Here is a 17,705-nt window from a genome sequence, read left to right as displayed (position 1 = left end):
GTTTTGGTTTTGCCTTACAATTGAAAAGATTTGGCGGGAAGTATTTCATACCTTCTCCCAACTTTTTAGGATCCAATTTGATCCAAATCCCCTTACTTCCTTGTTTGGTATTATTGCAAATGAAGGCATAACTTTAAATACTCCTAACCTACAGGTTTTAGTTTTTACCTCTCTTTTAGCAAGAAGAGCAATCTTGCTTAAATGGAAGGAGTCAACCCGTCCTACACATCTTCAAAGGCTACATAATATTATGTCGTATTTAAATTTAGAAAAGATCCGCTGCTCAGTCTTAAATTCGAAACAATCTTTTTATGATATTTTGGGACCTTTCCTAAATAACGTTTCCAATTTATAAAGTTTAACAGTGCACAGACTTTGATGTATATTTTTATCTTCTCTTCTTAAGTGAATATGTTTTTTTTTTCTAATCCATTGTCATCCATCAGCTTTTTTCTTTGGTATTTGGTAGGGGAGTGACTTTTTATATATATATATATATATATATATAACATTTATTTTATGATTTGATCTGTCTTTAAATTTTTGATTACCGAGTGCTATACCTTTATGTGTTATGCTATAACATCTTGATCAATATTATTTCAATATATGAATGTACACAAGTTATGATGAGATGTATCTATGTGTTGCACTCTGTAAATCTTTTTTTTTCTTCTGAATAAAAATATTGTAAAAAGAAAGCAGGACCTGTTGGTTGAGTGTAATAACTGTTCCTGAACCTGGGGTTGATGCTCCTGAGACTCATGCACCTTTTTCCTGATGGCAGCATTGAGAAGAGAGCATGGCCCGGGTGGTGGGGGTCCTTGACGATGGATGCTGATTTCCTGCGACAGCACTCCACAGAGATGTGCTCAGTCGTGAGCAGAGTTTTACCTGTGATGTGCTGGGCCACATCCACTATGATGTGCTGGGCCGTACTACTGAGGACAGAGAGTTCCTGCTTTCTTGTAATTGCACTTGTGTCCCGGGCTCGGGACAGATCCTCTGAAATGTTAACACTGTGGAATTTAAAGTTGCTGAACGTCTCCACCTTTGAGCCCCGATGAGGATTGCCTCATGGGTTCCTGTTTCCTCCTCCAAAGTCCAGAACCAGTTCATTGCTCTTGCTCTCATTGAATGAGAGGCTGCTCTTGGACCATAAGAAGCAGAATTACGCCATTTGGCCCATCAAAACTGCTCTGCCGCTTCGTCATGGTAAATCCATTATTCCTCCCAGCCCCAATTTCCCGCCTTCGCCACGTATCCTTTCATGCCCTGACCGATCGAAAGTCCATCAACGTCTGCCTTAGCAAAAGGAAAAGCAGCATCCGTCATCAAGGCAAGATGAGATGAGGCACCTCCCACTACATACCCATCCATTTCTGTCCCTCCGCCCTCCCCACTCTCTTGCCTACAAAGCTCACTTTCACTCCTTACCATTACCTACCCAGGACTGTTTACAGTGCAGGCATTACAATAAATAATAAACAGGACAGTAGGGCAAGGAGTCAGTCCAGGCTCTGGCTATTGAGGAGTCTGATAGCTTGAGGGAAGAAACTGTTACATCATCTGGTCGTGAGAGCCCAAATGCTTCGGAGCCTTTTCCCAGACGGCAGGAAGGAGAAGAGTTTGTATGAGGGGTGCATGGGGTCCTTCATAATGCTGTTTGCTTTGCGGATGCAGCGTGTAGTATAAATGTCTGTAATGACAGGAAGAGAGACCCCGATGATCATCTCAGCTGACCTCACTATCCGCTGCCGGGTCTTGCGATCCAAGATGGTGCAATTGCCGAACCAGGCAGTGAGGCAGCTGCTCGGGATGCTCTCAATACAACCTCTGTAGAATATGATGAGGATTGGGGGGAGAGGGGTGTGAGATGGACTTTCCTCAGCATCCAGAGAAAGTAGAGACGCTGCTGGCTTTCTTTGCTATGGAACTGCTGTTGAGGGTCCAGGTGAGATTCTCCGTCAGGTGAACACCAAGAAATTTGGTGCTCTTAACGACCTCCTCTGAGATCGATACTCAGTGGGGAGTGGTCGCTCCGTGCCCTCCTGAAGACAACAACCATCTCTTTCGCTTTGCTCACATTCAGAGGCAGGTTGTTGGCTCTGCACCAGTCCGTTAGCCGCTGCACCTCCTCTCTGTAAGCTGACTCGTTGTTCTTGCTGTTGAGACCCACCACGGTTGTGTCATCGGCGAACTTGATGACGTGGTTCGATCTGTGTGTTGCAGCACAGTTGTGGGTCAGCAGACTGAACAGCAGTGGACTGAGCACACAGCCCTGGGGAGGCCCCCGTGCTCAGAGTGATGGTGTTGGTGATGCTGCCTCCCGATTCGGACTGACAGGTCTCCCAGTCAGGAAATCTAGGATCCAGTTGTAGAGGGAGGTGTTCAGGCCCAGCAGGCTCAACTACTGTATGAGGTTGGTGGTGGGTGCTGGGAGATCCCCAGAGTCAAGATGGTTGGTGATGGTGTGGGAGACAATATCCTGGTGTTCCTTACTGGGGTCCTGTTCGAGGGGTAAGTAAGTGGAGGTGTCTGAGAGTTGGCGATGGGCCTCTGCAAGGTAGGGGTCAGTCCGACAGACTACTACAGCATCTCCGCTATCTGCAGGTTTGATGGTGAGTTTAGGATCAGTGAAGTGGGGGTGGAGAGTCCAACGTTCAGACGGAGTGAGGCTGGAATTGGAGAGAGGACGTTGAAGTCCAGACGGTTAATGTCCCGTCAACAGACTTAGTGGGGCCCTGTTCAAATTCCTGTGGCTTCTTTATGCCCCTTCCGATGTCAGCACATCTTTTCTTAGACATGGGGCCGGAAACTGCTCACAATGCTCCACGTGAGGCCTCACCAATGCATCCTTGCTTTTCCTCTCGAAGTGAATGTCAACATCACAGAGAACTTCCTCAACATCGACTCAACCTGCAAATTATCCTTCAGGGAATCCTACACGAGGATTCAGAAGTCCCTTTAATTTTTTATGTTTTTTAATATTTTTTCCAGTTACAAAACTGTCTGCCCTTTTATTTCTTCTACCAAAGTACACGACCATGCCGTCCCCGAAATTCAGTCCTTCATCCATTGGTGTCCTCTGTAAATCTTTCTACAGGAAAGGAACAGCAATTTGTGTCCGGGAATTCTCAAATTCCGGACACATCTATGTCCGGATATTTAAGGAGTGACCAGATATTTCCATTGAAACACCGATATATCAGTTGTTGATCCTTGAAGTAGTGTCTCACCTCAGCCGGAGACGTGACTGAAATATTTTCGATGTAACTCAGTGAAATCCACTGGAACCGGGCGCTGAGAACACAAGTAACAGAAGTAAGGCTGTTTACAAGAAGGGGATGAGCGGTCTCCGTTTTCTAAAGAAGCCGAGATCCTTGAATGTGTCAGGCAGGATGCTGGAGATGTTTTACCAGTCTGTTGATGTAACTGCAGTTTTCTTTGCCGCTTTACGTAGGGGGAGCAGCATCGGTGCAAAATAAACTCATCAGAAAGGTTGGAACCATCCTTGGCCACAACCGGGGCTCTTACGAGTGAGTGGTGGAGAGGAGTGGTGTCACTAAACAAATGGCCATCCATTACGGACAATCGGGCGCATCCTCTCCATGACCGACTGCACAGGCAGCGGAGCACCCTTTCGAACAGACTCACTCAGCACCGCTGTCACAAGGACCGTTACAGAAGCTCTTTCCTATCAGATGTAATAACCACATACAACAGTTCATCTGCTAACCGGCCACCCACAGCTCCAATCTGTTCATTAAATTTGCCGACAGCACCACATTGATTGGCCTAATCTCAAACAATAATGAGGTGGCCTGCAAGGAAGAAGTCATCTCTCTGACACACTGGTGTCGAGAAAACAACCTCTCCTTCAATGTCGAAAAATCAAGGGAGCTGGTTGTGGATTACAGGAGGAAGGGAGATGGGCTAACCCCTAGTGACAACAATGGATCTGGGGTTGAGAGGGCAAACAGCTTTAAGCTCCTCGGGACCCTCATCACTGAGGATCTCACGTGGTCTGTACACACAAGCTGTGCGGTGAAAAAGGCACAACAGCGTCTCTTCCACCTCAGACGGTTGAGGAAGTTTAGTATGGGCCCCCCAAATCCCAAGAACTTTCTACAGGGGCATAATTGAGAGCATCCTGACCGGCTGCATCACTGCCTGGTATGGGAACTTTACCTCCCTTAATCGAAGGATTCTGCAGAGAGTGGTGTGGACAGCCCAGCGCATCTGTAGGTGTGAACTTCTCATGATTCAGGAAATTTACAAAGACAGACGGATAAAAAGGGTCCGCAGGATCATGGGGCACCCGAGTCACTACAATCAAGATCTATTCCAGCTGCTACCATCCGGGCAACGCTACCGCAGCATAAAAGCCAGGACCAACAGGCTCCGGGACAGCTTCTTCCACTAGGCCATCAGACTGCTTAACTCACACTGATTTGAGTGTAATTCTACGTTACGCTGACTGCTCTGTTTATTATAAATTACTATGATTGCACATGGCACATTTCGACGGAGGCATAACGTAAACATTTTGTGAATGATGTGAGGAATAAAGTAATTTCAATACACCTTTCTGCGACAGATCATAGTTCAATAGATTCTGCAATATTGCTTTATACATTATCATTGCTCATTGATACAGTATCATTGTGTATAATATTATTCTCTGCTTTATTTTTAGCAGAGTCTGCACACTGCTAAGTGTGATTTAAAATAATGCTACTGTAACGAAAAATTTCCCACAGGATCAATGGTTACTGTTGTTATTATTATTATTATTATTCCCCAGCCCTATATCTCTTTCACCAATCAGCTTCACAACTTTGACTTTACTCCTCCCCCTCTCCCGTTTTCTCATATCACCTCGTCTCCCCCCACATTCTGAATCCCTCTCTTCCTGTCCAGTCCTGAAGAAGGCTCTCTGTCTGAAACGCCGACTGTTCACTCCTCTCCATAGTCGCTGCCTGACCCCGGGTTCCTCCAGCATGTTGTCTGTGTTGCTTTGGGTTTCCGTATCTGCAGATTCTCACCTGGTTAAACCAATGCGCATGCGTGGTCGGAGCGGCCGATTCCCGAATATCGCGCATGCGCTAAGTAGACGAGAGGCGCTCAACTTACGGACGCAGTTAAGAGCGAACTCCGGGTGAACTTATTCACCGGCGTCTGAAACGCGACCAAAGTACAATTACTGAGATTTCCAGCCACACTGGTGCTGCACCCCACGACAGTCCCGGTCCTCTCCCTCTCCCTGAGCCCCATGATCCGTACCCGGCCCCAGAGAGCTTTCGACTCGTGGGCGACGCCGCCGCCAGTTTCGCGGCGCATGCGCATTCCTGGATCTTTCGATGGCGGACAGGGAGGTTTCTCTACGTGAGGGCTTCTGGGTAAAGAGGCAGCCATGGCCGATGGTACCAGTGTTGCCTCGTACAGTCGAAGGAAGTGTGAGCGAATGTATCTCCCAAACACTACCGAGCTCCAGCTATGTAAATTCGAGGATTATGAACTCTGAACAAAAATATAGTTACCAGTTTATCTCAGTTAAAGAGTTTACCTTCCATTTAGATTCAGATTCAGTTTATTGTCATTTAGAAACCACAAATGCAATGCAGTTAAAAATGAGACAACGTTTTGTGAGATATCACAAAAGCACATTACAGAACAGACTACACCAGAAAATCCACGTAACGTTTGGCAATCCCCAATCCAGAGTCCGGAGAGGATGCTGCTTATTAATATCGCGCTACGATCTTAGCGCGTTCTCTGGAAAGTAGCTCCAAATCACCAGACAAAACAAGACCAAAAACTAAAGATACAAGACCTGCACAAAACCACATAATTACAACATATAGTTACAACAGAGCAAACAATAGCATAATTGATTAAAAAAAACAGACCATGGGAACAGTTAAAATAGTCCAAAGATGTTAAAAGACTATAAGTTCTAAAAGAAACCAGCACACAGTTTCCACAAGCCCTCAGGGTCCCGACAGCCTCGCCATCCCACGCAGGCGGCAGAAGGGAATACCTCCGCTATACTTCCACAGCGCCGCCCGACTCAGCCTCGCAGATGCAGCACACAATGAAAATGCTCCAACCGCTGCGGACTCCGAGTCCGTTGAACTAGTGAAAGTGTCAATTCGTGCTGTATGGAAATAAAACCTTCCGTCAGATTCAGTTCACTCTGGGTTGATAAAGATATGAAACACCTTTGCCTCGACGACAAGTGACTTCTGGCTTTCAGATCACAAAGGTGCCGCACTCCAATGAGAATAACCACTGCCCTCCACTATATATTCATTGGCATTGCCATCGATGGGTTCATCACTGTCAATCAGCAGGTGGGGGGGGGGGGGGGCGATCCAAGTAATTAGTAAATCTCCAGGATCGTACATGCAGTAAAATGTTATCTTTGTAGTCTTGTGCAACATGACCAGAACTTGAAATAATGTCAAAGGACAAATTGAGCCAAGTCATAGATTGATTGAAGTCAGAAACAGCCCAATCTCACACAGACAGGAATACAGTCCGAGAATTTGATGGTCAGTCAGAGTGTCTGTTCCGTGCCTTGTTAGAAGATGGAGGTGTCCCTGCTTCCCACACCCCACAAGAGGAGCTATCTGCTACCCCGTCTGTAATCTCTGCTGTTCTCACTAAGCAACTGAAAAGAAGGGGGCAAAAAAATCTCTACCTTCAGCTAAAGCCTCAAAATCTCCACTCCGACTCCATTCACTCTGACACTGACCGCTCCACTCGCTCCTGCCCAACTTTCAGTTCTTGCTGAGCAAACCTGAATGCTGACTGGCCGCTGCTCAAAGGTCCAACGGAAACAAACTGCTGCAAGGCTCTGCCTTTAATCTTCGACTGAAGACCATAGGCCATAGAAACATAGAAAACCTACAGGACAATAGACTGTTCGGGCCACAAAGCTGCGCCAAACATACCCTTACCTCAGAAATTACCTAGGGTTACCCATAGCCCTCTATTTTTCTTCGAGCCTTCAATTTCTCTAAAGTCAGCAAAGTTTCATGAAGGGAAAGTCTTGCCTGACAAATCTGTTGGCATTCTTGGAAGAAGCAACAAGCAGGATCAACAAAGGAGAATTGGTTTCCTCAAGTGAAACTCCTGCTGGAAAAGCAACCCGAATGAAGAACCCGAATGGATTTTCAGAAGGCCTTTGACAAGGTGCACCACACTAGGCTGTTGAATAAACCCATGGTATCACAGTGGAGATTCCAGCATGGATTAAACAGTGGCTGTGCCATAAGGTGGGCGTTGGGAACGGACCCAAATGCAAGACACAGACACTGAAGTGCTAGGGAGAGGACTAGGTGTATCAGGAAAGAAGTGGGGAAGAAACGACACTGCACATGACACAGGCCCTGGACAACACTAGGTGAAAGGGCATGGGCTAGGACAAGAGTAGGAAGGTGAGGCCTGGACGAGGAACTAAGATCTGGGAACTAGGAGTCTGGACAAGGATTCCAAGACAGAGACTGGACAGGGACCCGGAACCTGGGTCTTGACTCGGGCTCGGACTCCGGATCCAGACGAGGACTGGACGTGGCAAGGTAACAGGACTGGGAACGTCCTCAGAGCCTCGAACATGTACTGGAAACTTCCGCGGAGACTTTGACCCGGACTGGACTTGACTCGGAGCCTGAGACTTGGACAGGACTTGGACACGGAACGACAAACAACGGCAGTCCACTCGAGTAGCGACAAACAGTCTTCCTACTGAGCCTTGGACTCGAGCACAGGAACACAGAACACAGAGCCAGGGCCCCTCCTTGGGGACAGGACGTTGGGCCGGGGCTTGACATAGAGTCAGGACCCCTCCTTGGGGACAGGACGTAGGGCCAGGGCTTTACATAGAGCCAGGACCCCTCCTTGGGGACAGGAAGTAGAGCCGGGGCTTTACATAGAGTCAGGACCCCTCCTTGGGGACAGGACGTAGGGCCGGGGCTTTACACAGAGTCAGGACCCCCCCCCCCCCTTGGGGACAGGACGTAGGGCCGGGACTCATACACAGACACTAAACACGGGGACACAAAGAGACAATTCTAATCTCACCGATAGACAGTTCCTTCTGTTGGCATGACAAGGCTCCAGTCTCACTCCAGCGGTTAAACTTGATGGTGATTCAGGCGATGATGCAGGTGATGACGCAGGCAAGGCTTCAGGCGTGGGTTGCTGAAAGAAGGGGAAGGGATGGAAGGGAAGGGAAGGGAACAGTCCAGGGAAGGGTAACGGCAAAGCCGGCCTGTCTTACCCAACGGAGGCGAGGACAGGGAGGGACAGAATCAACCGCAGGGCAATGGGAAAGACGGCCTGACCTACCCCACAGTGGCGAGGACAGGATACTGACAAGACCAACCCGAACCTACTCTCGAACCCAGGGCCACTGATATTCCAGCCCCAATTTGAGAATCAGGTGCCTGTGATTAAGCCCAAATGAAACAATGGACAGCCCGGAGTCCAGAGTCCACGGACCGGACCGTGAACCGGAACGCAGACGTCACGGACCGGACCATGACAAGCTAAATGGTAGGAGGCAAAGACTGGGAATAAAGGGAGCCAACTCTGGTTGGCTGCCAGTTACTAGTGGTGTTCCTCAGGGCTCTGTGTTCGGACTGGTGATTTTTGTTATATTCCAATAGTTTGGAAGACAGAATTGTTGGCTTTGTTACAAGGTTTGCAGACGATATAAAGACATGAGGAGGGGCAGGTAGTTTTAGGGAGAGAGGGTACAGAAGGACTGAGATAGATTTAGAGAATGGGAAAAAAAACAGCAGATGGAATACAGTGCTGGGAAGTGTATGTTCATGCATTTTGGTAGAAGAAATGAAAGTGTTAACTTCTTTGAAATGGACAGAAAATACCAAACAACTGAGGTGCAAAGGGACACGGGGAGTCCATGTTCAGGATTCCCTGAAGGTTAATTTGCAGGTCGAGTCTGTGGTGTGGAAGGCAAACGCAACGTCAGCATTCATTTCGAGAGATCTACAATATATCAGCGAGGATGTAATTTGGGAAGTTGGTCATCACTGGTGAGGCCTCACTTGGAGGACAGGTCTGGGCCCCTGATCTTGGAAAGGATGTGCCGAAACGGTTCAAAGTATGTTCACAAAAACAGATTCCAGGATTGAATGGATTGTCATATGAAGAGCGTTCAATGGGCCTGAGCCTGTATCAGCAGAGGAATTAGGGCTGATCTCATGGAAACTTATCAAACTGTGGAAGGGCTTGATATGAGTGGATGTGGAAAGGATGTTTCCTGTGGTGGAAAAGTCTACGACCAGGGAACAGAGCTTCAGAATAGAGGGGTGTCCTTTTAGAACGGAGATGACAGAGAACGGACTGAGAGTGGTGAATCTGGGGAATTCCGTGCCACAGGCAGCTGTGGAGGCCAATTCTTTATGTACATTTAGGGCAGAGGTGGACAGAACCTTGATTGATCCGGGCATGAAGGGATACAGGGACAAGACAGGAGATTGGAGCAGAGAGCAAATTTGGATCAGCCATGATTAAATGACAGAACAGACTCAATGGGGTAAACAGCCCCCTTCTGGTCTTAAGTCTTATAGTCTGACGGTCTGTCCCCAGTGTGAACTCGCTGATGTAGCTTCAAGTCAGATGACTAAGTGAATCCCTTCCCACAATCTGAGAAAGTGAATGGTTTCTCCCCAGTATGAACTAACTGGTGTCTCTGTAGCTTGGATGACCGAGTGAATCCCTTCCCACATTCAGGGCAGGTGAATGGCCTCTCCCCAGTGTGGATTCGCTGGTGTGACAAAAGGGTGGATGAGTGAGCGAATGCCTTCCCACAATCTGAGCAGGTGAACGGCCTCTCCCCAGTGTGGATTCGCTGGTGTGACAAAAGGTTGGATGACTGAGTGAATCCCTTCCCACATTCAGAACAAGTGAATGGCCTCTCCCCAGTGTGAACCAGCTGGTGTCTCTGTAGGGTGGATGAGTGAGTGAATCCCTTCCCACACACAGAGCAGGTGAACGGCCTCTCCCCAATGTGAACTCGCAGATGTATTTTCAAATCCGATGACCCAGCAAACTCCTTTCCACAGTCTGAGCAGGTGAATGGCCTCTCCCCAGTGTGAACTCGCTGATGTATTTTCAAGCCAGATGATCGAGCGAACTCCTTTCCACAGTCTGAGCAGATGAACGGTTTCTCCCCAGTGTGAACTAACTGGTGCCTCAGTAGACGAAATGACAGAGTGAATCTTTTCCCACAGTCTGAGCAAATGAACGGTTTCTCCCCAGTGTGAAAGCACTGATGTGTGTTCAGTTGAGATGACCGAATGAATCGCTTCCTACAGTCCGAGCAGGTGAATGGCCTCTCCCCAGTGTGAACTCGCTGATGTACTTTCAAGTCAGATGACAGAGTGAATCTCTTCCCACATTCAGAGCAGCTGAACGGTTTCTCCCCGGTGTGAAATCGTTGATGGACGCTCAGCTGAGCTGCACGAGCGAACTCCTTCCCACAGTCTGAGCAGGTGAACGGTTTCTCCCCAGTGTGAACTCGCTGATGTTCCTTCAGTTGAGATGACCGTGTGAATCCTTTCTCACATACTGAGCAGGCAAACGGTTTCTCCCCAGTGTGAACCAGCCAGTGTGTCTGTAGTTTGGATGACTGAGTGAATCCCTTCCCACACTCAGAGCAGGTGAATGGCCTCTCCCCAGTGTGAACCAGCAAGTGTCTCCGTAGTTTGGATGAGTGCATGAAACCTTTCCCACATTCAGAGCAGGTGAACGGACTCACCCCAGAATGAACTTGCTGATGTACCTTCAGGTCAGATGACCGAGTGAATCCCTTCCCACATTCTGAGCAGCTGAACGGTTTCTCCCCAGTGTGAGTTTGCTGATGTTCCTGTAGTTGAGATGACCGAGTGAATGCCTTCCCACATTCTGAGCAGCTGAACGGTTTCTCCCCAGTGTGAACCAGCTGGTGTCTCAGTAGGTGAGATGACCGAGTGAATGCCTCTCCACATTCTGAGCAGGTGAACGGCCTCTCCCCAGTGTGAACTCGCCGATGTACCTTCAGTTGAGATGATGAAGTGAACTCCTTCCCACAGTCTGAGCAGGTGAGCGGCATCTTCTCAGTGTGAACTGGTGACGTTCGTTCATTTGAGATGACTAAATGAATCTGTTTCGACATTCAGAGGTGGGGAAAGGCCATGGCACCATGTGAATTTGCTGGTGTCTCTGTAGTGTGGTTGATGGTGTCAGTGCCTTCCTGCACTCTGAGAAACGTCTCCTCACTGGTGAATTTTTGGATATATCTTCAGCATCAATGACAGAATGAATTGCTTCCCGCTGTCAGAACAGGTGGAGCATCTCACTGTGGTGTGAACTTGCTGATGTATCTTCAGGCTGGTTGACTGAGTAGTTCCCCTCCCTCACACAGAGCAGGTGAATGGCCTCTCCCCACTGTGAACTCACTGGCGTGTCTGCGGGTAGGCTGTGAGTGAATCCCTTCCCACACTGAGAGAAGGAGAATGATATCTCACTGCGATCAATCATCTGGCAATTCAGACAGTCAAATGTTTGAATCCCTTGTACAATCAATGAGTTGAAGAACTGATCTCCAGTGAACAAATGCTGGTGTGTTCTCAGCACCCCGGTTCCTGTGGATAACACGGAGTTACAAAAGAAAATTTCCCTTCAGACACAGATACAACTCCAACTGGATCAACAACAATGCAAAATACATCAATGGGAGAAGGACAATATCCATCCGACCTTATCTCAAACACATTTACTGAGGTCGCCTTCACTGCTTCATTAGGCAGAGAAATCCACAGGTTCACCACCCTCAGGGAAAAGCAGTTCCTCCTCATCTCCGTCCCACATCCCCCAATCTTGAGGCAATGTCCTCTCGTACTAAGCCTCACCTACCAGTGGAAGCAACTTTCCTGCCTCTGGCTTATCTACCCCTTTCATAACTTTACATGTTTCTGTAAGATCTCCTCTGAATGTGAGCGCTGGAATCACAATTTTACCCAATTCAACTCAAGCTGGAGCAACACAACCTGAGATATACAGTGGGAAGCGAGGGAGGAGATTGTTGAGCCTCTGGCGATGACCTTTGTATTACCACTCAGGAAGGGAGATGTGCCAGAGGATTGGAAGACCTTGTCCCCTTGTTAGGGAATGGAGTAGAGGGAACCCAGGAATTATAGACCAGTGAGTGGAGAGTGCCCCAGTGGCCATCTCCCTCAGTAATTGTTACCTCACTTTGGATGCGGTTGAGGGGATGACCTGACAGAGGACGACCACGACGATCGGGTCTCTGGCACTGAGCCTGGTTCCGTGGGGCAGAAGGGAAAGAGGAAGTTGAGGAATGCAGTAGTCATAGGATTCAATAGTGAGGGAAATGGACAGGAGGTTCTGCACGCCTGATAGAGATACGTGTGTGGTGTGTTGCCTCCCAGGTGCCAGGGTACGGGATCTCTCAGATCGGGTGCAAGGTATTCTGAAGGGAGCGGGTGACCAGCCAGAAGTCTTGGTACACGTTGGTATATATGACACAGGTAGACAAAGAGAGGAGGGCGTGAGGAGAGAATTCAGGGAGTTCGGTAGGAAGCTGAAAGGCAGGACATCTAGGGTAGTAACCTCGGGATTGCTGCCTGTGCCACGTGCTGGTGAGAGCAATACTAGCATGATTAGGTATATTAATGTGTGGCTGAGGGACTGGTGTAGGGGGCAGGGCTTTAGATTCCTGGATCATTGGGATCTCCTCTGGGGGAGGTATGACCTGTACAAAAAGGACGGGTTACACCTGAACCCAAAGGGGTCCAATATCCTAGCCAGCACATTTAATAGAGCTGTTAGGGAGGGTTTAAACTGATTTGGCGTGGGGATGGGAATCAGAGTGATGGGGCTGAGGAAACGGGAAACAGAAATAAATCGAAGATAGTGTGCAACAGGGCAACAGAGATGTGGGGCAGTGAAAATAGAAAGCAACAAATCCTGGGCTGAGAGAGTTATTTGAATGTTCAGAGCATGAGGATTAAAATGGACGATCTTGAAATTCAGCTGCAAATTGGCAAATTGGTCAATCTCTGAAACTTGGATAAAAGGTGGCTGCCGATGGGAGTTGAATGTCCAAGAATACACGGTGTATCAGAATGATAGGTGACTGGGCAGAGATGTTGGTGTGGCTGTCTGGATAAAAAAATATTAAATCATTGGAAAGAGATGACATAGGATTGTAAGGTGTGACCGTCTAACCATATAACAATTACAGCATGGAAACAGGCCATCTTGGCCCTTCTAGTCCATGCGAACGCTTACACTCACCTAGTCCGACTGGCCCGCACTCAGCCCATAACCCTCCATTCCTTTCCTGTCCATATACCTATCCAATTTTACCTTAAATGACAATACCGAACCTACCTCTACCACTTCTACTGGAAGCTCATTCCATACAGCTACCACTCTCTGAGTAAAGAATTTCCCTCCTTAAGCTTTTGCCCCCAACTCTCAAATCATGTCCACTTGTTTGAATCTCCCCTATTCACAATGGAAAAAGCCTATCCACGTCAACTCAATATATCCCCCTCATTATTTTAAATACCTCTATCAAATCCCCCCTCAACCTTCAATGCTCCAAAGAATAAAGACCTAACTTGTTCAGCCTTTCCCTATGACTTAGGTGCTGAAACCCAGGTAACATTCTAGTAAATCTTCTCTGTACGCTCTCTATTTTGTTGATATCGTTCCTATAAATCAGTGACCGGAACTGTACACAATACTCCAAATTCAGCCTTACGAATGCCATGTACAGTTTTACCATTACATCCCAACTCCTATACTCAATGCTCTGATTTATAAAGGCCAGCATAACAAAAGCTTTCTTCACCACCCTATCCACATGATGGGGTCATGAGTCTCTACGGGTTGAGTTACGAAATGGGGAGGGGAGTGGCAGTTGTATACAGATCTCCATACAGCAGTCGGGATGTGGATTACAAATTACAGCAGGAGATAGAAAAGGCCTGTCAGAAAGGCAATGATAACATTGATAATCATTGGCAATTTTAACATGAAAGTGAATTGGGAGGACCTCGAGAGAAAGAATTTGTAGAATATCTAAGGGATTGCTTTTTAGAACAGCTGGTTGTTGAGCCCACGAGGGGATCGGCTATGCTGGACTGGGTGATCCCAATATGATCAAATTCACATTGAAATTTGAGAGGGAAAAAATAAAACCAATGTGTCAGTATTTCAGTGGAATAAAGGAAATTGCAATGGATGAGAGGGGAACTGGCTGAAGTCGACTGAAAAGGGACATTTGCAGGAAGGACAGCAGAGCAGAATGGGTGGATTTTCTGCAAATAATGAGGGAAATACAAGACAGATATATTCCAAATAAGAAGAAATTTTCAAAGGGAAGAAGGACACTACTGTGGCTGACAAGTGAAGTCAGAGCCAAAGTAAAAGCAAAAGAGAGGGCAAACAAGGAAGTTCGAGCTAGTGGGAAGACAGCTTCACCAGCTTTTTAAAACTTGCAAAAGAAAACTCAGAAGGTCATTCGGAAGGAAAAGATGAATTATGAGAGTAAGCTGGTGACTAATATCAAAGAAGATACTGAAAGCTTTTTTAAATATACATATATATATAAAGGGTAAAAAGAGTCGAGGGTAGATTTAGGACCAATACAATATATCGCTGGACTTATTGTAATGAGAGTTGCTGAGAAGTAAGAGGAACTGAATGCGTAGCAGACATTCAAGGGTATCAGGGAAGTGAAGTTTGTGCAGTGACAATTACGACTCAGAAGGTGCTCTGGAAGTTTAATGGTCTGAGGGTGGGTAAATCTCCAGGACCTGATGCAATGCACCCTCCGGTTCTGAAGAAAATAGCTGGAAAGATTGTGGAGGCATTAACAATGATCTTTGAAGAATCAATAAATTCTGGCATTGTACCAGATGACTGGAAAATAGCAAATGTTACTCCGCTATTTAAGAAGGGTCAGAGGCAACAGAAAGGGAACTATAGACCTGTTAGCATGACATCAATGGTTGGCAGTTGATGGAATCGATTGTTAGGGATGAGATTATGGAGTACCTGGAGGCACATGACAAGATAGGCCAAAGCCAGCATGGTTTCTTGAAAGGAAAATCCTGCCTGACAAAACTACTGCAATTCTTTGAGGAAATTACAAGCAGGGTAGACAAAGGAGATGCAGTAGACGTGGTGTACTTGGATGTTCAGAAGGCCTTTGACAATGTGCTGCACATGAGGCTGTTTAGCAAGATAAAAGCCCATGGTATGACAGGGAAGTTATTAAAGTGGGTGGAGCATTGGCTGGTCGGCAGAAAACAGAGAGTGGGAATAAAGGGATCCTATTCTGGCTGGCTTCTGTTACCAGTGGAGTTCCACAGGGGTCAGAGTTGGGACCACTGCTTTTTACGATACATGTCAATGATTTTGACTATGATATGAAAGGATTTATGGCTAAATTTGCCGATGATAAAAAGATAGGTGGAGGAGCGGGTAGTGTTGAGGAAACAGAGAGCCTGCAAAGAGACATAGATAGTTTAGGGGAATAGCAAAGAAGTGGTAAATGTAATACGATGTTGGAAAGTGTGTGGTCATGCACTTTGGTGGAAGAAATAAATGGACAGACTATGATTTCAATGGGGAGAGAATTCAAAATGCAGAAATGCAAAGAGACTTGGGAATCCTTGTGCTAGATGCACTAAAGGTGAACCTCCAGGTTGAGCCGGTTGTGAATAAGGCAAAATTCTAGAGGTATAGGATATAAGAGCAGTGATGTGATGTTGTGGCTTTATAAGGCACTCGGGAGACCACACTTGGAGTATTGTGTACAGGATTGGGCTCCTCACTTTGGGTGAATGCTCAGCGAAGATTCACGAGAATGATCCCAGGTATGAAATGGTTATTGCGATGAAATCTTAAGTTTTATTCATTATGGACTGTGCCTTTAAGAATCATGACTGTAAGAGAGAGAGAGAAGTTCAGTGCAAGTAGAGGGAGTGAGGGGGGAGAGAGAGGGGGAAAGGGGAGAGAGAGAGAGAGAGGGAAAGAACGAGAACACTACATGATACACAGCTGTTGTTCAGTACACCAGCATTTAAACAAGTGTAACTGTCTCTTTCGTGGTACACGCAGATGCACAAAGGTTGGTGGCGTAATTGCCACTGAATTTTTAAGTGCCCACAAGGATGGGGCTGAGGATCGATTAGAAGAATCGACCCATGATTATTAGTGCGTTTGAGGACAACCCTGTGGAATCTACCGGTGTGTCTAACCCTTGCCTGGGTTGGTAGATTATCACTTGAAGATGGCGCTCTTAAGCTGGTCACGTTTGGCTAACTTGGAAGATTTGGAGGACATCGAGGAGGATTGACAACATCTGTTTACTTGGATTACACATCTCTCTCTCTCTCTCTCACTTCAATCCCGTGGACCAAATTGAATTTCCTTACCACACCATCGTAAGACTGTATCATTTACCACCTAAGCTTGAAGAAGTTCGGGGATTTATGCATTTATACCTATATATGCATAACAGCATTACCTCTTGATTTACCTGGTTTAAGTTACTAAATGACGTAGTTACTAATAAAATAGCGTTTTGTTAACAGCAAAACCAGACTCCAGGCATTCCACTGCTGCTGAGACTTTTGTGTTCGTAACAGTTACCGCATGAGGAACGTCCGGCAGCTCTTGAGCTGTATTCCCTGGAGTTCAGGAGAATGACGGAGTTCTCATAGAAACACTCCGAACATTAAAAGGCCTGAACAGATGAGATATGGAAAAGTTATTTCCCATGGTAGGGGAGTCTAGGACAAGAGGGCACGACTTCAGGATTGAAGGACGACCTTTCGGAACTGAGATGCGGAGAAATTACTTTAGTCTGAGGGTTGTAAATCTGTGGAATTTGTTGCCACAAGTGGCTGTGGAGGCCTAGTCATTGGGTGTTTTTAAGGCAGAGATAGATAGTTTCTTGATTAGCCAGGGCATCGAAGGGTATTGAGTGAAAGCAGGGGAATGCGGATGACTGGAAGAATTGGATCAGCCCATGATTGAATGGTGGTGCAGTCTCGATGGGCCAAATGGCCTACTTCTGCTCCTGTATCTTATGGTCTTATGAAGTCTTGCTTCAGTGGTGGGCAAGTGGTTGGAGAAGATCCGGGGAGGCAGGACTTCAAACATTTGGAGAGACATAATCCGATCACGGATAGTCAGCATGGCTTTGTTAAGGGCAGGTCATGCCTTCCGAACCGGATTGAATTCTTTGAAGATGCAACAAAGCACAGTGATGAAGGTAGAGCATTGGATGTAGTGGACGTGGCTTTCAGTAAGACTTTTGATAGGGTTCCTCAAGCAAAGCTCATTGAGAAATGAATGAGGCAAGGATCCAAGGTGACCTTGCTTTGTGGATCCAGAATTGGCTTGCCCACAGAAGGCAAAGGGTGGATGTAGATGCTGTATGAAGGACGGTGACCAGTGCTGTTCAGCAGGGATCTTTTCCGGGACCCCTCCTCTTTGTAACTTTTACAAATGACCTTGATGAGGAAGTAGTGTATAAGATGATGAGAGGCATGATAGTGTGGATAGTCAGAGGCTTTTTCCCAGGTCGGAAATGGTTGCCACAAGAGGACACAGGTCTAAGGTGCTGGGGAGTAGGTACAGAGGAGTTG

The 17,705-nt window shown here is 46.9% G+C and overlaps 1 protein-coding gene across 1 annotated transcript in view; it reads right to left on the bottom strand.

Moving 5' to 3' along the window:
• Positions 1–5,498: 5,498 nt before the first annotated feature.
• Positions 5,499–17,705, bottom strand: part of LOC132385799 (zinc finger protein 850-like) — a 51,858-nt gene continuing 39,651 nt past the window's right edge. Inside the window, exon 3 of the mRNA XM_059958021.1 lies at positions 5,499–11,068. Coding sequence (XP_059814004.1) covers positions 9,656–11,068 — 1,413 coding nt within the window. The 3' untranslated portion in view covers positions 5,499–9,655. The remainder of the gene's footprint in view (positions 11,069–17,705) is intronic.

Source organism: Hypanus sabinus, assembly GCF_030144855.1.
Source record: "Hypanus sabinus isolate sHypSab1 chromosome X2 unlocalized genomic scaffold, sHypSab1.hap1 SUPER_X2_unloc_22, whole genome shotgun sequence".
Lineage (NCBI taxonomy): Eukaryota > Metazoa > Chordata > Chondrichthyes > Myliobatiformes > Dasyatidae > Hypanus > Hypanus sabinus.
The sequence above is the reverse complement of the archived record's forward strand: the minus strand, read 5'-3'. Positions and strand labels throughout refer to the sequence as shown.